At 41.5% G+C, this 20,814-nt stretch overlaps 1 protein-coding gene across 2 annotated transcripts; it reads left to right on the top strand.

The window, feature by feature from the left end:
* The first annotated feature begins 1,785 nt into the window (after positions 1-1,785).
* On the top strand, positions 1,786-19,310 carry LOC309693115 (arylsulfatase I-like). 2 transcript variants are annotated; one of them, XM_082512095.1, is made up of 11 exons: positions 1,786-2,052; positions 4,853-5,045; positions 7,451-7,590; positions 8,831-8,980; positions 11,124-11,198; positions 11,296-11,470; positions 11,819-12,055; positions 13,343-13,489; positions 14,289-14,427; positions 16,331-16,959; positions 17,047-19,310. In XM_082512095.1, the coding sequence occupies exons 2-11, from the start codon at positions 4,869-4,871 to the stop codon at positions 17,470-17,472; spliced, it is 2,295 nt and encodes a 764-aa protein (XP_082368221.1). In that variant the 5' UTR covers positions 1,786-2,052; positions 4,853-4,868; the 3' UTR covers positions 17,473-19,310. The 2 variants fall into 2 exon arrangements, with proteins under 2 accessions (XP_082368221.1, XP_082368220.1); XM_082512094.1 differs by having other exon boundaries at positions 1,786-2,091.
* Positions 19,311-20,814: the final 1,504 nt, after the last annotated feature.

Below are 20,814 nucleotides of genomic sequence, written 5' to 3'. Positions count from 1 at the left end.
CGCACAGCCTCTTTCAACGCTGTGTTTGTTGGAAACTTGGCACAGGACGCAGCACAGGCAGAGGGTCCCACTGTAGTCGGGACTAGTTGGACAGAGACAGAAAAAACAGTATCATTTAAAGAGGGATTTCAGAAAGGCTCCTTCCACCAAGATAAAAGAGTCTCACTAGATTTTGCTAAGATATTCTGAATAACCAGTCAGTCATCCATCCATCCATGGACAAAAGTGGCACAGCTTGGAGAAACATGATTTCTCTTTTAACTTTCAAAATAAATTAAGGGGCCAAATGAAACAGCTCCATGTCTTGAGTAACACAGCCTCTGTGGCGCCCTTGTTTTGTGCTTATTGTCTCTATGAGTGTAAAGTCTAATATCTAAAGACATCACAGCAAAACACATGAACAACCTTCTCTACAAAACTTTGCCAGGTTTGAATTTAAATCAAACAAACGTCTCAGTTATATAATAAAGTAACTGAGCGTTTTAAATGAAAACCGTTTCCAAATGTGACAATCCAAAGCTTGAAACAAAGATTAAAACGAGCAACTAAGCACTATGAAGACCTCATACTGATGACATGTGTTCTTGTTTTGTAAGACCCACCGTCTACAATGTAGGTGCATTTAGAAATAACAGACTCCATCTGGACACAGACTTCTAAATGCCACCTTTCTCATATTTGTCTGCACACGTGGTCTTTAGATGTTTGGTATTATCCTTTTTTTTTCTGATTTTTAATAAGGGTTGAATGGAGCTGGGTTTTTTTTTTTTAGTCTAGCATATTTTCCTGCCTCATCCTGAATATTTTGGGATCACTTGATCCTTATTTTGCATTTCTACAGCATGTTGCCCTAAAAGAAATTCCAGGCTTCCTGCGAGTGCCAGCGGACTCCTTTTGCCTGTAACAGTCCGGTCTGCAGGCAGGCTGCTCGGCTGAAGTCCTGCCTTTATTCCCGGAGACACGAACAAAGTGACGGTGTCAGTATTGACACTACAAGAAACACATTAAAGAGACTTAACGCCGTTGAAAGAAACGGCATTTATTGCGGCTTTATTACCGGTTTCCATGAGCGTTAAGTTACAGAAATAAAGTCAAGAGGAGCGGATGTTAAGCTGGGAAATTTCCAAATTAATACAGAACTTAACGAGAGCTCTTAACGAAGACTGTTTTTGTTTGTTTGTTTGTTTGTTTGTTTGTTTGTTTGTTTGTTTGTTTGTTTTTAGCAAATATTTCATCTGGAGCAGTCCTTGAAGTCCTGTTATTCTGCAGCTGGACAGCCTTTAGGCGTTTTTTTAAAATTATTATCTAAATAAAATGAAATTCAATTCGTCACTGGGACATAAAAATGCCATACATCAACAAACAACTCCGATAAAACTCCTTTATAACGTCTACCGACTAAATACGTTTTTTTTAAAGATTTGAATTCAGGATCTGTGGTATTTAGCTAAATTTAGGTCATAACACACCTTACCATATGACTTAATTATTATATACTGTCTACTCGAGGCAACGAAAATGCTGATTACAGGACAGGAAGTTAATTCACTGTTTATCAGGAACATTTGTTTAAGTGATATCAGAGTTGTATTTCATTAATAATGCTTTATTGTGACAGTTTACACGTTCAGCCTGTTGACGTTATCACGGTTCATTTACGGCCCTGCAGTGGTCACTATGGTAACTGGAGGAGGTTTCATTTCATTCACAGCAGCAGTTTAAAATGACTTGTGTGACTTTAAAATGACGAGTCGAGCGTATTTTATTTTGGCGAGTCAGGCCGGAGGTGGGAGCGCGTTTGTGTGCGGCTGTCCTTCGCTCATATTTCATCTGCGGGGAGAGAAGGCACTCTTCAGACTGGAGGAAGGAGGCTCTGGTGGAAACTCAAAGGACATGCGGCGTCTTTTGCAAACTTTTCTGCAAACCAGGCTTTCTCCGAGCTGAAGAAGAAGAAGAAGCCGAAGGGTGAGGAATGAACTGAAAAGGAAGAAGAAGGAGAGAGAAGAGGAGGAGGGAGAAGAGCCGTTCACTCCCATTGATCCTTGTATCGAGGTATTGATTCAGGCCTGGCTTTGAAATAACACAGCAGAGGTGAGGATAAGATGAACGATGCTGACTTGAGTTTTCTCGACCTGGATATACTCTGATACCAGACTTAATATAGTATTATTACAGTTTTATTATTATTATTATTTCTGATAAATACTGCATTTAAATATATACTAACTCCATCAAAGCAAAACTAGGCTATATAAGGTTAGTCAGAGCTTCTTAACTAAGACACTCACTCAGACTACTCTGCTTCTTTTCCCATGAGTACCTGTATCTCACCAGTAGTTGGAAACCAGTACTCTACAATCAAGCTGAGACAGCTGCTTTTCGTCAGCTTACATATAAAATCAACATTACATGGTCTTCTTGGCTTTCACGTTAATAAACATGTCGTAGATGATACAGATAAAACAGTCTGAGGTTACCCTTCCTCTTAAAGAGCGCTCGGTTACAGTTTGCTTTGAGAAAATAAAGATTAGAGAGTTTAAAAAGATCCTTTTTGAACCTTGTTACTATTTAATGTCATGGATAATTTAATATTGTTTAAACACTGGCAATTCGAGGAAGTATCAAAGAGCATTCGGGCCTTGTAAAGGTTATTTTACACATCTATTAACAAGTGACTCACTCATCAGATCAGTCAGGACTGACAGCGGTCCTCAGTGTGAGCCAGCAGAGAGACGCACTCACCAAGATAAAGTAAACAATGGGCTACACATCGGACAGTTGAAGAGAAACATGGCACACATAGTTCTAAAATATGTTTGAAACTCCATGAATGTGGTCAAGTATTTCACAATAAGCCATTTTCCAGCCAAGAAGGCGGGCTTGTTTAAAAAAAAGAAATTATTGTTAAAAGATGTTGGTCAGTTAGTCTTTTTACAGCTTTATAAGTTTATAATTAAATTGTCACCAGGTTACAAAATAACATTTTACCCACTGGTTCCCCCGTCTGCAGCTCAGACCTTCACTGACCCACGTAAACAAGCTAGTTTTCGTGTCTGTATCATGTTTTTTCTGGCTCTGGTGGGAAGTTGAGGGTGTAAATATGCATTCAAACATCATTGGCCTGCATTTATTTAACAAAGTGAGTCTATTTCACCTTACTTAAAACCAGTATGTGCATTTTCTTGCTGTGTTTCAGCATTCGGTGAGCAAAAATGTTTATGTTTATTAGCGGAAGGCCAAAACATTGTTTAGGTGAGCACCAAAAAGTTTTATATGCAGCGAAATCCTGTGTACTTTATATACCTTATGATCCATAATAGCATCACATACGTTATTACTCAATTTAGATTTAGATTTAAATCTGAAAATTCAACTTTATTTATACAGCACCAAATCACAACAACAGTCACCTCAAAGCACTTTATATTGTAAGGTAGACCCTGCAATAATACATACAGAGAAAACCCCAACAATCATATGACCCCCTCTATGAGCAAGCACTTTGGCAACAGTGGGAAGGAAAACCTCCCTTTTAACAGGAAGAAACCTCCAGCAGAACCAGGCTCAGGGAGGGGCGGGGCCATCTGCTGCGACCGTTTGGGGTGAGAGAAGGAAGACAGGATACGTTTTTGATCAAATGTAGTGGAGTACTGTCTGCAGTTATTCATGCTGAGAGCATGGAGCAACATTTACATGAAATCTGCCGCATTTTAAGATCGTTCCAAATGAAACGAGCATCAGCTTTTCTGTCACGATGTAAAAGGTGGAAAGATGGCTTGTCTTAGTGGTGGGATAAAACTAATCAAGGTTTAGATTGTGATTAAAGTACAGAGAGACTCACTCATTTGCTTCCCTTTTTGGCCCTAAATCTGACTCCTGATGCACATGCTGTGTTTCCCACACTACAGAGAAATCTGTCTTTCTTTCACTAACATCACACCGTATAATGTGAAAACACTGACAGCAACAAAAGTTAGAAGTCAGTGAGGGTTCACTTTATTCAGATTGTTTTACGGGTGAAGGGTGGGTGCGGTTTTGGAAACACCATCAGCTGCTGACCAATCAACTTGCCTTACATAATCGCTGTTGTCTCTGGACCATCGGGGCATCAGTTAGGTTACTTCCTGAAAAAGCGGTTTAAACTGAAAGAGAGGAAGTTTACATGAACATGAAAATCTGGCTGCTCTGAGGAAATACAGCAGTGCAAACACAGGACTGTGATAGCCATGCATTTCAAGTATTAGAATTAATTCAGGCAGTTTTTCTTTGTGACCATCTGAGAAACACTAACCGGAGTTTGCTGGAAAGGTCTGATACGTGACATTAGAAAGCGTGTAACGTGCTCCAAGCATCGGTGCATTCCTAAGCGCGACCGTGATCATCCAGCTGTTATAACACCATATCCCCAGTGACAGAGGAGTTTATCCCCGTTTGACACTCCTAGGGTGTAAAATGTGAAATAAATCAGCAAATGATCAAAGAAAAGTAATAAAACCCTCTTCCAACACTTCCAAATGCCCTGTTTCTGCTCTCTCTCGGTTCTGGGTCTAATCGTTTTTCTTTATTTTTTTTATTCATGCTACTCAGTTCCAGAGATTGTAAATAGCTGAAAGCCCTCCGCGGAGTTTCAGCTCTCTGTCCACCAGATGGAAGTGTTTCAGATCACATTTGCAGCCAAGTTGGCAAGTCTGTCTCAAATGTGGTTTCGTGATCTACAGTCAGTCACCCCACTGATGGCAGGGTTGTGTGAATTTGTGCTGAGTCTAACATTTTTGAGCTACTCTTCCCTGGTGTTTTGTTCGTAGAAGTTGTCGCCGTATTGTCATATTCTTGTTGTCGTTCTTTTCCGCAGAGCTCCTGCTGTAAGGATGCAGGCTGCCCCTGCTGCTGCAGCTGCGGCTCTGACTGCGCTGAGTGTTTTGCTCACCCTCGACTGCCTGTCGGCTCATCGGCCCCCGAACAACCAGATACAGCAGCAGACTGACGAGACGGCACAGAAGAAGAAGAACCAGCCGCACATCGTATTCATCCTCACCGACGATCAGGTGTGTGTGAGAGTCGTGCGAGTGCGTTTTCTTGAATCAAAATGCTTGGACGGTGCCACTGAAACGAGGAAACACATCATAGTATTTACATAAATATATATTGTTGAGGATAGAAATCAAATCATTCCCAAAACATTTACAACCATATGTGTGAAAGTAGCTGAAAAATCTGGTTTATAAGCAGTGAAATGAATTAAACAGCACGCATGAGAGCAGCATAGGAGGACTTAACGCCTCTCTGAGTATAACCTCTCTGATTTAAACCTGAATTTCAATTTGGCAAGTCCGTCTCAAATGTGGTTTCACGTATCCACCGCATGCAAACAGATGTTACAGACAAGATATTCACAACTTTGGAATCAAGACCAGAACCCTGGATTTCAGGTTAGTCGGTCATAAGTTGTTGTTTCGAACTGGGGATTATTTTTAGTCGTGGACGCCGATAGCTGCAGGTACCACAGAGACACACTCCTGTTGTGCTTGTTTAAACTCAGTATGTTGCACCGCAGTGTCATTGAAGACTGTGTGGCTAGGTGCTCGCGTGAAGTCCTCCCAAAAAACCAACAAACAGTGAGGACACTATGCGTAAGTCAGATCGATTGAATGTTTATACACGCATTAGAAGCACGCACAGTGGTCAGTTTTGATTGTTTCTACGTACTTGGTATGGTTCGACTTCTTCGTTTTCGCCACGCAGCAGCTCAGCTTAAGGATCAAGATTACCACACAAAGAAGAAAGAGTAACCCACAGACCCGGTGACAGCTGCAGCCTTTTGGCAGTGACACATGACTCCACAGGTCCCGTCACGCTTACTTAAAACCAAGCAGACACGGGTCCAGCCTAAAAGTTACACAGCTTGACCTTCTACTTCCTACATCAAATACTACTCTTGACGAGCAGCTGATTTTGAGATGTCTCTGGAAAGGAGGTCTTTCCACTGTTTTTTATTACTTTGTTTTGTTTTCAGTTTTTGTTTTCTGAGTGAAGGACCTCCATATTGGAGTAACTGTTTGTTCACTTCCTGTGATTTCTTGTTTAGATCACATTTAGACTGCTTAGCAACCAAATGTTTTGCTGCTGTCTGTACACCTCTGTTAATTTTCTCATTACACTGTTGGTGAAATTGACTTTTTGCTAGCTTAGCTTTGATTTTGCATAATTGCTGCAAATCAGAAATGCTACATTACCAAGACAGCGCAGGCTGCTAGGAAGCAAGCATCATGTCATCGGTGAGGCCAGGTGAAGTTAAGACTACGCTTTTGCAGACTGGTCCTTACTAAGACCAACTTAACAGCTAGATCAAGTTTATTACAAACCATTTTATGTGCAGAGCTGTGCATAAGTCTTGAGCCGCACAAAATTTCTTTAAATGTTGGTACGAAAATGGGAAACAAATGCAGCAATTTATTGAAAGGTGCAAACATGGAAATGCAGCCTCAAATACAGTCTGTAAGGCAAAAACAGAGTTTCTACAAATCTGATGAGCTTGAAGTCAATATTTGACATCACCATCTTCATTCTTCAACACAGCCTGAGCTCTCTTAGGCGAGTAGTCTTCAAGAAAAGTGCTCCAGCCTTCTTCTTTGGATGTTGGCTGCCTTTGGCTCTGCAATCTGTCGAGGTTATCCCACATTGCTTCATTAAAGTTGAGGTCTGGGCTCTGGGGAGGCCAATCCATCACTGATAGTGTTGCATTGTGTATTGTGTAGACACCTGCTGTTCACATCTCTCCTGACCTGCTTCATACTGATGACAATTTGAAACTAAATTTTTAATTCTGAATTCACTTCTTATTTTGTTCTCCACTTCTCATGTTACCTCGTTTTTTTTAAGGACACACTGCACACCATGGCGCGATGTGCCAAGTTTTTGGCTAATGGCGCTGTGAGAATGTCCTTGCTAACGAAATGGGAACAAATGATGTATTTTGGGACAGGCTATTAGAAAGAAAGTGCCTAAAGCTAAGCTATTTAAAACAGGTTGTTTTCTAAAGTGGTCTGTTATGTGCGGACACAACACTGGTTCATCCCTTGATGATGGTTAAATGATTTATAGGTCATTGTTAAGTTTCTCAAGAAGCAGAAAGTATTGTTTCCTACAGTATTGTAACAGGACCCAGAATCTTAAAATGACTCACAAGCCTTAAAAACCAACCAGTGTGGGGCTGAGTAATGAAGCTTCTGATAGAGCTTCTCTGGAACTGTTGCAACACTGTTTCCAGCTCACAAACAAAACTGTACCATAGAAAATACAGACAAAACAAACACAAGGAAAGGCAGGCTGCACACACCTGGACCCATTACTTCCTTACAGTATAGTATAGGAACCACTGAGTATGTATTTGGCAAATTAAAGTGACACTCTAAAACACAAAGTCTTTGATGCAATCATGAATCTGTTGCAGGGTTTCAATGATATCGGTTACCACAACCCGACCATCAAGACTCCCACTCTGGACAAACTGGCAGCAGAGGGCGTGAAATTGGAAAACTACTACGTTCAGCCGATCTGCACGCCGTCGCGCAGTCAGCTCATCACCGGCAGGTACAAACACACCTTTACCGACCTCCTACAGTAAATATCGGAAGTCTTTACATTAAATTTTGACAACATTTAGCCCAGTCTCTTAATAAACTGTCTCATGTACACCAATACATATTGTTTTCTCTTTGTTTCAGTATTTAAAAAAAAAAACACTTAAAAAGATCTTAAATCATTATCTTATTATCAAAGCTGTCCGAATATTGACTCATTAATTAATTTATAGCATGTAACTGCTATAATTCATATCCTCTGGTCTTATTTGTCTGGATGTACTGTCAGATTGTTCCATTTTAATGGTAAGAGATTTACAACATTAAGCCATTACCACATTAAAAAGCGTTTGAAGTGCATCCACATTCTTTCCAGAACTTAAGCTACCCTGTTGATGGGTTAATTTGAAGCTTTGCTCTCGCGTCAGCGCTTTGAGTCTTGGCATTTTTTCCATTTTTCTTCCAGCTGTGCTTGTTGTGTCAGGTTTTCCTTTAGGATTTGTGCTCGGCAGTTATTAGCCAGCAGTTCTTATTTGTTGTGGGCAATACCTCCCCGTTTACACATTGTACTAATTGCATTTTCACCACATCTGTAGCTTGACATTTAGATTGAATGCTTTTTGATAGCACAATTCAATGAAATGCTCTTTGTACAGCACCAAATCACAACAAGAGTTGCCTTAAAATAAAACAGAGAAAATACCAACAATCATATGACCCCTTTTCAGCAAGCGCTTTGGCGACAGTGGGAAGGAAAAACTCCCTTTTAACGGGAAGAAACGTCCAGTAGAGCCAATAATAATCTTTCTTGAAGGCATCTGTTTTCTGTTGGATTTTGAAACTCCAACAAGCGGTTTTTCATTCACTGCCAATTGTTTTAATCCACACTCATATTAAGCCAGTTTTAAATCAACACATTAAATTGTGGGTCATTTATTTACAAGAATCTCATTTTTTAGGATATTATTCACTCTAAGCAGTTAAATTCACATGTTAGAGAAGCACAAGAATCACGTTAAAGAATTAGAGAGGGCTTTAAATGTGTGAAATGAGGAAGAAATGGCTGCATGTGAAGCTCCTGTTTCAAATGAGGTAGCTGCTTTGAATAATGAGTTTATTGATTAGGCCCTGAGCTGCAGCCAGGATTAATAATGAGCTCCCCGCGTCTTCTCTGAGGCCAAACGGAAGCTCCTGCCTGAGCGGCTTGCCTGTTACAAACCCACTAACAGCTCTTTTTTTCTTTCTTCCAGATATCAGATCCACACGGGATTACAGCACTCCATTATCAGACCCAGACAGCCCAGCTGTCTGCCCTCGCACATGGACACTCTGCCTGAGAGGCTTCGCGAGGCCGGCTACGCCACACATATGGTTGGCAAGTGGCACCTGGGTTTCTACAGGTGAGAGGGAGCCTTCAGTATAACTTGGAGAAATATTGTTTGGTGAAAAGTCTGCTGACACAAAGATGGTGGAGAAACAGTGATGCAGTCATGATTCAGAAGCTGGACTACTTAACTTGAAGTAATCTTTTTCCGTATGACTTTATCAGTTTCTCATATCATCGTGAAGGAATCTTGGCCCACTCTTCTTTACAGGAGTGCTCCAGTCCGTTGGGGTTTGCTGGCATTTGTTTATGTACCACTGCCATGACAATGCCTTGGCATTTCTTTTGGATTGGGGTCTGGGCTTTGACTGCTGCCGTGCTTTTGATCGCTGTCCTTTTGTGTGACACAATTTGGGCCAAGCTTTAGCAGTCGAAGAAATGGCCTCACATCTGACTCCACAGTACTTTGGTATACAGAGGGGTTCGTGGTCAACTCAATGACTGCAAGCTGCTTAGATCCTCTGAGCAACCCAAATCATCACCCCTCCACCACTATGGTTGACAGCTGATATGAGATGTTTGTGCTGATGTGCTGTGTTTGGTTTTACCAAATGTGATGCTCTGCAAAATGACCAAACATCTACACTTTGGTCTTGTCTGTCTAAACAACATTGTTCCAGAAGTCTTGTGGTTTGTTCAGATGCAGCTTTGCAAACCTAAGCAGTGCTGCCATGTTCCTTTTAGAGAGAAGAGGCCTTATCCTTGCACCCCAAACAAGCCATACTTTTTCAGTCTTTTTCTAATTGTACTCTCATTTACTTTGACATTTAACATGCTAACTGAGGCCTGTAGAGTCTAAGATGTAACTGTTGGGGTTTCTGCACCTTAAAGCGAATTTGCTGGGACTTATGGACCAATGGATTCTTATGGAAGCAGTAAGGGTTCACTTAGTTTTTCACACACTACTTCTGCAATTTGACTTTGTTTCTTGTAAATAAATAGTAACATGGTGTAGTATGTTATTATGTGGTGTTGTTCAGCTGACTTTGAATTTACCTGATTTTAAAAAGTGCTAAGGACAAGAAGATTTTTTAATTATGTCCACATTCTTAAAAACGTAAAAAGATACTCTGCTTTTTTTCATGACTAGTTAAAATATGAGATGACGCAGGACGGTCTTTCTGTTTATCTCAGCTGTGACATACTGTGTTTTTAAAAAGAGACCAGTCCCTGCCGGCCTTTCTGTCTCCACACACCTGGCTAAAGGTTTCAGGGCTTTGGTATGATGCATGCTGGCTCACAATTATGGTTTACTTGGACTCATCATAATAGAGTCGTTTATGTAACTGTTGACTGCACCTGTGCTTTTCCTGCTATGACAAGCAGAAGTATGTAGCATTATAAGTTATGGAAATTTACAGGAGTTGGAGCAAAATTGGTGTTTAAATCAAAGGTTTCACAGCTAGACCCCACAGTGGTCCTAAGCAGTGGGGGTTTATTTTTATTAGTCAGAACCTAAAACGGTTTAGTTAACCAATATATATTAATAGCTAACTATTGCTGTTAGCCATTTTACATGTATAAAGACTGCTCAGTAAAACCAATAATTTTTTAAAATTAAAAGTGTGTATGGTGATGCATTTTTTGAGTGACGCATTTTAAGAAATGATCAGTGTAGCGTGGAAACAGTACAAATCAATCAATCATATACGTCTAAATATAACGCAGTGAGGCGCCTACAAGAAATGACCTGTCCAATAGAAATGTTCTACTGTTTAAAATGTTATCTGTGATATGTTTTTATAATCAGCCGGAAGAAGGCCACAGGCTGAAACTTGCCAGACAACACAATCGGTCTTTATTTACAGTTCGCTGGAGCTTTAAACTCTCCTACCGTTGAACTGAGTTGGCATAGTGCTGAACACTCCCTACTGTGCTTATTCTGTACAATAGACAGCATGAAGAGAAAGAAACATGGCTATTCAAGCCAGAGAGCACTGAATGATCTAACTTACTGGAGTTAGTGGACGGATATCAAGTAAAAGGGAACAGCAGTTATCAGGTTCCTGACATTTTTCAAGACGTTTAAAGTCATCGGCCATCATTTGTGATCATTTCTTCTATAAAATGGTCCACATTGCTCAACTGGTTGTTGGGGTGTCAGGCTTGTATTACAAACCCTCCAAACATCTGTAATCAGTAATCATTTTTTCCTTTAGGAAAGCATGTCTGCCCACCAGAAAAGGTTTTGACACTTTCTTTGGTTCGTTAACTGGAAGTGTGGACTACTACAGGTAAATCACAACTACTATTATTACCTGTTTTCATGATTGCTCTCTGTCTTTTTACTGTGTTTACTCCAGTAACTCACATTTCTCCATCTGCGTCTAGTTATGAATCGTGTGACGGCAAGGACTTATGTGGCTACGATCTCCATGACGATGAGGGCGTAGCGTGGGGCCAGGAGGGGAAATACTCGACCACGCTCTTCACACAGAGAGCTCGCAAGATCCTGGAGAGTCACGACCCTGCAGAGAGGCCGCTCTTCCTGCTGCTGTCCTTCCAGGTACGGCGCTGAGGTCGTTACATTAAACATCTTTAGAAGATGGGTTACGTTAAAGCCAATCAAAAAGTTTTTAAAAAAAAGGGGTGGAGGGGGGATCAGAGGGGCCAGTGTTCACAACAGGATGTGTTTGCATGTCATGTTTGTTTATGTCTGAGTGTGAGCGCTCAGAGAGTGCACGGTCCACATTGAAGTGTTTGTTTGTTTGGCTTTTTTGAGACAGTTTGTTCAAACAGACTCAAAGGTTTTAATTCAAAACACGCCGCCCAGATGTTTGTTGTTTACGGCTGATTTTGGATGGTTGATAGAATTTAAAAACATGTAATAATATCCTGTAACGTTTCCCTTCAGGCGGTCCACACTCCTCTAAATCCTCCAGAGTCCTACATCTACCCCTTCCGGGACATGGTCAACGTCCCCAGGAGAAACTTCGCCGGCATGGTTTCCACGGTGGACGAAGCGGTCCGAAACGTGACCTACGCCCTCAGAAAGTACGGATACTACCGAAACAGCGTCATCATCTACTCCACCGACAACGGCGCTCAGCCTTTCACAGGCGGGAACAACTGGCCGCTGCGGGGTCGTAAGGTAAAATAACTGCACGGCAAAGCATAGGCTTCATAAAGGCTTCATAAAAAGTCCACATAGTCATAATGACGTCTCTCACTGCTTTGTGAACTGCTGTTCTGAATGTGAGAGTGACAGAAAATAAGGCACAGTCAGTAATGCCTTTTTTAGCTGGAGAAGACACCCCCTGGTGGCCATTAAAACCAGTGCAAGTTTAAGGTTATGGACAATCAGGATCTTGCAGTCATCTTTTATATACAGTCTGTGACCAATTAGGAAATTGCCCTCATAAGATTTTTATGTCGAGATGAGTCTGACAAGCTTAATATGGGATGTAATGAAAGAGCTACAGTCCAGAAGATTGGTTTTAAATGAAGAAACACAATAAATGTCCTTTTATCAGCTTTGTGATAATATTATTAGTCTGGTTAAATCATTTCATTTAATACCTACATTATAAATGTACAACCACTTGTAGGTGTAGGTGGCGTGAACAACATCGATCTCTTCCTTACTCTGCAGTGTCCTGCAGGGACACATTGACTTATGCCATTCGTGTGGATTGACATGCAGCAGCGTCCTAAGCAGACTAGGGTTGGATGATCTGCTCCAACTGTCCACTTGTCCCCCTGTGTGAGCGCCAGTAACAAATGACATCATCGCTGCTGCAAAGCATTAATGTCCCACAATCCACCCTTGGTAATGCACACCACGTGGTTACACATGACTGTCTAAAATGTATCTACAGTAGGCACAGTTGGCAAATCCAGGTTGGAAAATCACCAGGACTGATTTTTAAGGAATGTTTTATAAGTGGGGTTTATTTCACTCAACCTTAAAATAAATATTTTGTTTAACAAATGGGTAAAAATATCAATAACATACACAAACTTCTTTTAAATCAGAGAGCAGACTCCTTTTCTTAACTGTATGAGGATCAGCCGTGACCTATTTTGAGCCAGCTAAAACCCCAAAACACGTGCCTGGCTCTACTTTAGTCCTGTTGTTCTGCTAACCCATTCAGTCTTTTTTATATATGTAAAAATGGTGCTAAAGAAAGCTGCGCAGGGGTGGGTTGAGGAACACAACAAAGAGCTGAACTCTTTGCTAGGCCCTTAAACTTCTGCAGATGCCAAATGTGAACTGTAGGATGTGCAGGAACAAGACCGATGTGCAGACGACTCACAACCGAAGTATCCAGAGGCCTTTCACACATCTGCAGTAGTTTTACAGATAACATATAAAAAATCTCAGCTAACCAAAATGAAAGAGAGCAGAATGAAATTAAATGTGCTGGCTGTGTTTCAGGGTACATATTGGGAGGGTGGAGTCCGCGGCGTGGGGTTCGTGCACAGCCCTCTGCTCAGGCGCAGGAGACGAGTCTCCAAAGCTCTCATGCACATCACAGACTGGTTCCCTACACTGGTGAGCCTGGCCGGAGGAAACATCAGCCAGGTCAGTGGGCCTGTGTCAGAACAATAACCTGTGGGAGCCGTTTGCTTGTACTTTCTAGCATTTGTCTCTGATGTTTCTTCTTAGACAGTAAGTATGGGAGGATAAAAGTTAAGCAGCATGGAAAAACGACTCTCTCCCAGTGTGTTACTGACCATTTTATTGTGCTATAAAACAGAGAGAGATACCGATACGAGCTCTTCTTTTACTGTAAACTCGTTCAGGATCTGTATGTTTTTCCAGTCGTCTTGCCAAAGAGCTCAATCTCTGGTCCCTCAGCTCGCTTACTGTCTCCCCCTAATTTCAGATTAAGTTTATTCGTTGTCATTATTAGAGATGAAAGTAGAGCTCTGCCTATATTCATCTCTGTGTTGGCCTCAGACTGAACAGTGCTACTGTAAAGCCGTCCCTACTTTTACTGTCATCTGGATAAATCAGCCGGACCTATTATGATAAGTGCAGCATTTCCAAACACTGGCCTCAAACATGCTTTGTGTTTTTGTTCGGATATAAATTACTTTCATTTCTAAGTCCGTGCAGTCTGTGTATAGTGTCCAAAAAGCTTTGTTGGCTTGATCTGTGGATAGATTTGCATTGCTGCCAGCAGATAAGCAATGCTTTCTTGGCTACAGGAAACGTAGTAATTCAAAAAGTCAGTGGCGTCTTTTACAAGGAAATTACTTATTCTTTATTTGTGTCCAGTAAATGTATGAGTCTTGCTTCTGGTATTTTTAGCAGCATACCCGTCATTACCCTGCTCTGTAATCTCTTACTGTAAATGAAGTGTTTGCCTTCCGTTCAGAGCCAGGGCCTGGATGGTTTTGATGTTTGGCCCGCCATCAGTGAAGGGAGGGAGTCGCCCCGTAAGGAGATCCTTCACAACATCGACCCTCTGCACAAATCTCCAATTGAAAAGAAGAACCAGGACGAGGAAAACTGGGGTAACTACAGGGGCAAAAAAAAGTCCATAAAGGACTTTTTTTAATGAGGTGTGAACAAAAAGGTCCAGGAATGGGCACGTAGGAATCGCAAGACTTCCTCATATAAATTTGGCTGGTTTCCAGTTCGAGGTCCTCTTCTCAGGAATTTCCTGACAGCTTTTTTCACAACTGCTAATTTTAGATCGCTCCCTGAAAGTCTGACTACTTTAACTGGGATTTTACCTCAGACCTCAAACTCAACTCAAAAAAAGACCAAACAGTAATTTCTGTTTCAAACTAATCAAGATTGATGAGATCTGGATCTACAGCTACAGCTGAGCAGTTTTCAGCTGAAACCTCTAAAGTTTCCAAGCCGGAAACATCCCAAAGTAACGTCAGGTGAAGAGGCCAGGATCAGGCTCTTCTTTTTTCAAGAATCCATTTCCCAGTGTGGACTTCTGTTGTAACGCCCTGATTCATTTAAGGGAAACTGCCTGAACTGTGGCCATCACGTATCGTCGCAAAGCGTGCTGAAAACACGTTAGTTTTTAGCCACGTCAACACAGTCCTGGTTCACCAGCTGGACTTACGCCCTAGCCAGATGGGCAATCCCACAGATTTATTCCACCTCCATTGAAAATAAAGTTGAAGAATTGCTGTTTTGACACACTGGAGAAAATCCAGCACATCGCACGAGTGCAAGGAAACATAACAGGACTTCTGTGGAGTGATTTAAAATGAGCAGCCATGCTGACAAATCAATTAAATCCAGTTTTATTTATATAGCACCAAGTGACTACAACGGTCACCTCAAGGTGGGTTTTTTTTAGGTTTTGTATATTTTGAGGTAAAGACCATAAAGAAAGGAAAAACTCCCTTTTAGAATCAGGCTTAAAGAGGGGCGGCCATCTCCCTCGACTCAGCACCCAGCAGTCGTAGACTACGCCCTAGCTAGATGGGCAATCCCACAGATTTATTCCACCTCCTGTAACATTGAAAATAAAGTTGAAGAATTGCTGTTTTGACACACTGTAAAAAAAAATCCAGCAGTAGCCCCAAAACCAGCAGTAGCTCTAATGTGCTGATACTCTGCAAGGTAAAATGCTGATAGGTTGAAAGGTTGGCTTGAACAACTGAAGAGGGCACTGAAGAGCTTGCTACGAAGACAACGAAGGACAAAAACAATAAGGTATTAAGAAAAAACAGCCTGCGAAGGCTTCATTATCGCGCTTCACTACAAAGAAGCTCTTTGGGCTCTGTGACAGGAGCTCTGCTAAAATAACAACAAACAGTTAAGCACAAACCAGTCATGCCACATATTCTGCCCCCTAGTGGAAGAGCTACAAAACAACAGTCTGCAGAGCTCGACGTAGCCTCTGAATCAGACCAACGCACCACCGCGCCTGTTCCTTATCTCATGCCCTGCCCACTTTGCACGTCTCTTCACCAAGCAGCTGCTTTTAATTGACATTGACTGGTTTCAACTTGCTGCTGGTGTGGACGCTTCTTTAGTCTGCATTAATGTATAAAAACAGTTTGAGAATAATAGTTGTTATTGGTGTTTAAAGCTGGTGTTGAAAATGCTGGAAAAACAAATGTTTCATTTTCTTTTCTTTCTTTATACATATATATATATATATATATATATATATATATATATATATATATATATATATATATATATATATATATAGTTGAGAGGAAGTACTCTCAACTGAATGTACTGAACTCAGTGACCTTTTCAAACTGGTAGGAGATGATCTTTTAATAAATGATAAGTCTCATGTCACTAAATTTACCACCAGGGTGGAAAATGTTTGTTTATTGTAGGAAATACAGAGAGAAGAGAAAGAGAGAAATATGAGCACAAAAGAGGTAATTTATCTTTAATATATCTTGATCGCTGTTTTCTTTGATTTGGCAGTGAAAACTTTAAAAACCAAAGTTTTAAAGAAGGTGAAGAAGAAGAAGAAGAAGGTTCTGAAGAAGCCACCAAAACAAAAGTTAGCCTTTAAAACAAAGACCACCAAGAAACCTCAAACATTTTCCCATCATGCCTCTAAGCCTAAATCTAAGCCCCTCTTCAAAAAGAAGCTCAAGCCTCGCCTAAAATCAAAACCCCCACCTAAAGCTAAGAAGACCAAAGCCCACACTTGGGACCGGCCTCTGCCCAATCACAGACCGCATCCAAAGATCGGTGGCACTTTGTCAGGGTCTGGAACATCCCGTCCTAAATCTCCGCCTCCGATCCAAACCCGTTTGAAAACAAAATTCAGGAGGACCACGTCCCAGAACCAGAACTTGTCACAATCAAGCCGGCCAAAATCCAAGATGCTCAAACTACATTCAAAATCAAAGTCCAAGCAGACATTTTTCCCATACCAGAACAGATCCCAACCTGGAATACCACTGACCAAATCCCATCCAACCCTCCAGTTCGGGCTGGAGTCACTACAGCCGGTGTGGGACACTTCAGTCCAGGCTGCCATCAGAGTTGGAGATTGGAAGCTACTGACAGGTGATCCAGGCCACGGAGATTGGGTCCCCCCACAGGTACTGCTGCATGCTTCAGAGAGCTTCATTCTACTTTTCTGTTTCACATTGATTGTTATAACAAATATTTGAAACATTGATCCTCAGATGCTTCCCACCTCTCTACCCGGTCGCTGGTGGAACCTCGAACGCTCGATACTTTACCAGAAATCCTCCGTCCACAAAAACATCTGGCTGTTCAACATCACAGGCGACCCGTACGAGCGGCACGACCTGGCAGACCAGAGGCCAGATGTAGTCCAGCAGCTGCTGGCCCGGCTCGCCTACTACAACCAAACAGCCGTACCGGTTTACTTTCCACCCGACGACCCCCGAGCCAACCCGAGCCAGCACAGGGGAGCGTGGGTGCCATGGGTGGAGGAGGAGGACGACGAAGAGGGAAAATATCAGGGAGTTTACAAGAAAAGTAACAACAAGATGAAGAAGAAGAAGAAGAAGAAGAAGTGCATGCTGTGCAATCTGCAGTCGTTCTTTTTGAAGATGAGCGAGGGGACCGTGTCCAGTCGCATCTGAGATGTCAGCTGAAATTTGCATCAGACTTGAAAATTAATAAATCTTATTTTTTACTTTCATGTTTTCACAACTTTAACATATTCAAGTTCTGTTATTGTGAAAAACTTCTCTTTCAGAGATACGTGACCGTTATTTGTTCGTACATGCAGCTTATTCGCCGCCAAACGTGATCTGATGTTTCCAGCTGGACCGTCCAGACACATGAGGCTCTTTTCACCGAGATTTAAAGGGTCAGTCCACTCAAATCACAAAAAGACGTTACTTACGTTGCCTGCAGACATCTGAAATCATACCACTAAGATCATGAAATCTTTGTCGTGATTTGGGTGAACTGGCCATTCATCAGGTGGTTCTAACCCCTGATCTCTGAGTCGGTGAACGCTGGTTTGTTGTTTTACAGATTTGTCAACCGAAAACTGACAGAGGTCCTCATACAAGGCCCGACACCGAGTGGCAGTGAGATTTGTTTTGACACTGTAAATGTAGCAGATCAATTACAATAAGAGACTTGAGTAAATATATAGATTTACAGGTTTCAGTGTACGTTTACACCCTTAATTCACTCCACACAGCCAAATCAGGGTTTTAAAGGGACACTTTACCCAAAAGTCACTTTCATACATTCGGTGAGTAAAATTTTGCATAACTCGCTTGTCTGGGTGTTTGCCAAGGCTTAAAGTTGGCGTGGCTGTTTGGACTGACAGACGTGCCAACATGTGCAGCTGTCTGCGAGGCCTCACCTCGGCTAATTGGAGTCGCTGAACTGGACCTCGAGACTATATTTGTGCTTTTAGAGCGTTTTTAAAGCAATTATCTGATAATAATCTACTAAGTGGTATCGGCCGTCCAACAAAAGTTTGTGCTTCAGTTTTTATTTGCCTTTTACTCAAATCTGCATCGTTGAGTTGGAGCCACACTGTTTATTGATGCAGCGGCTCTTCTTCACACTGCACAGAGCAGAAGAGGAGGGGCAGGATGCTAGATAGAAGAACGTTAATTTCCCCACCGCAAAAAGTCCCGTACAGACTAGACACTGCCTCTGAAATGCTCCTGTATTCAAACCCGTACAAAGAATAACACATGAAACTCACCCGGTGTTTGTCTGGAGTAATGATACTGTAGCTAGCTGCTTGCTTTGCTTGGTACATAAGTTCATGTGATTTGGGGTGAATTGTTCCTTTAAACAAATGTTTACATATTACAGTGGAAGTGTGTAATCATGACACAGTGTCAGAAAGTTTTATTGTGTAATTTGAATATACTTTCACGTTTTTTGTGACACATTCTCGTGACTTTGATGGTTTTGTCTCACTTTGTCTGTGTTCCTGTGGCTGAAACTGGCCTCTGGCTACTGTGGTCAGTTTCAGTGCACTGCCACTGGCAAGCTTTTCACTATGAATTTAAAGCATTTCACAGCACCTTTAAGTTACTACTGTGAATATCAGAAACCTCTTACTTCACACACACAGCACCAACGCATGTCACTGACAATATCAGTAAACCAAACTGTCTGATTTTAATTTTCTGTAAGGAACAATTCCACTTCCACTAATGTGAAACTTCAGATTTTTATTCGTCTTTTTTGAAAGCACAGCAGAGGAAGTAAAAAAGTCTTACAGCGGCCTGTTTTGAAGTCGGATGCTGGTTGCTTGAGAGAGAGAAAGACACCTAACCTCGAAATATTTCTGTGTATTTGCTCAAAAACGAACAAACCACGGCTGCGGCTGATCTGCAACAGTGCGCATCAGTGTGAGCGAGGAGCAGAGCGTTCCCGAGAAACATTTTAAATGCACGTTGGATTTCTCCACCCTGGGTAAATAAAGGTGAAGTCAAATGAACCTTTGTCCTTCTATGTTTACTGGAAACAACGGCGAGGGTATGTATGTTCTCATAAAATGTTGTTGTTGTTGTTACAAATGGGTGTTGTTGTTTTTTTGTTCTTTAGGGCAAGTAAACCACCCGTGTTCATCAGGAAAACTCTTCATTTGAAATGCAGGCTATTAAAATGATTCAAATTTGATACACTATTCACTTAAAGTGTTTATATTTTAAGTAATTAAATACATTTAAAATGCTTTTGTTGCATAAGATGAAAAGACGTGTACATGCATACGTATTTTTCAATATTTCTCTGGGATTCTTATCTGCACATCTTTGCCCTCCAAATCAAGTCAAACCCAAATGATTTTGAGACTCGAGCCTTCTGTTGTTGTGCAATTGCTGATTGTTTAAATTAGTAAACAAATATTCAAATCTTCAAGAAGCAGAAATATGCCTTGCATTTGGTCATTCACGAGAAAGTCGTTGCGCAAAATCTGCATAACCGCTAGGTGGCGCCAAACATTAATAATCCTGCAGATGCAGCACAGACTCCTTTCTCTCGCTCTCTCTCGCTCTCTCCACACACTCACACACACACTTGGGGTAAAATAGGATTTTCCACGCTGCCTTCCTACTTCACACTGTTTCCGCTGAGAAATAATTTAATTTGGGGCTCCTTTGATCCCTGAACACAGCTGGATTGATGTAATCCTCTGGGATTAAATCTGACTCTAACTCATGAAGCAGTTTAGGCTGTGATGCTGCTGAAAAGCTGCAAGGTTGACGTCCACAGTCACTTTTAGTACTTTAAGCACTCAAAACACAGAAATTGCTTCAGTTCATTTACAGATTTATGATTCATTCAGTAAAGAAAACCTCGCCCCCATAAAAAAATCAGAAATAGCTCAACCATAGCTTCAGTCCAGACCTTTGTGTTGACTTAACTAAACATAAATTAGCCTGCATCTGAATTTATGTGTATGTGAAACAAGCTGCACGACACCCAAGTCTGTAACAGAAATATGGGTCTCAAAATTATCAACCACTTATGGCTGCAAATATGTGAACTTTGTTCAAAGCTTTTTGTTAAAGTTTGTTCAGTTTTCAAGAGTTTTCTCCATCAGTATAAACTAAAACTATATTTAAATAATAATCTAAAGCCCTTGTTTTTCTGTTATAGGTCTCTCACTGTACCTGGTGGTAGTGAAATTAAGGAATACGAGGGGAAAATGTGTTAAAATTTGAGTGTCTGCCCAAAAAAATGTTGAATGGATGTTTATAACAGGGATGGAGTTTCGAGAGCGTCCTCTGCTGCTACATCACTATCTGGTACGGGAACTGCAAAAGAAGTCTCTGCAGCGGATAGTGGGGACAGCACAGAGGATCACCCTCTCCCACCCATCTCCCAACTCTACAACAAACACATCATCCGACATGTGAACAACATAGTGAAGGACACTTTCCACCCCTCACGTGTGCTGTTCTCCCTCCTTCCATCTGGCAGACGGTTTCGCAGCATCA

The sequence above is a fragment of the Aulonocara stuartgranti genome (genome assembly GCF_965226115.1).
Source record: "Aulonocara stuartgranti genome assembly, chromosome: 18".
Lineage (NCBI taxonomy): Eukaryota > Metazoa > Chordata > Actinopteri > Cichliformes > Cichlidae > Aulonocara > Aulonocara stuartgranti.
The sequence above is the reverse complement of the archived record's forward strand: the minus strand, read 5'-3'. Positions and strand labels throughout refer to the sequence as shown.

Bases quoted from the DNA above. Each gene is read 5' to 3' on its own strand.
- LOC309693115 (XM_082512095.1), top strand. From the start codon at position 4,869: ATGCAGGCTGCCCCTGCTGCTGCAGCTGCGGCTCTGACTGCGCTGAGT. The intron at 7,591-8,830 runs GTACAAACACAC...TCTTTCTTCCAG, and splicing joins AGTCAGCTCATCACCGGCAG to ATATCAGATCCACACGGGAT. The intron at 12,056-13,342 runs GTAAAATAACTG...GCTGTGTTTCAG, and splicing joins GGCCGCTGCGGGGTCGTAAG to GGTACATATTGGGAGGGTGG.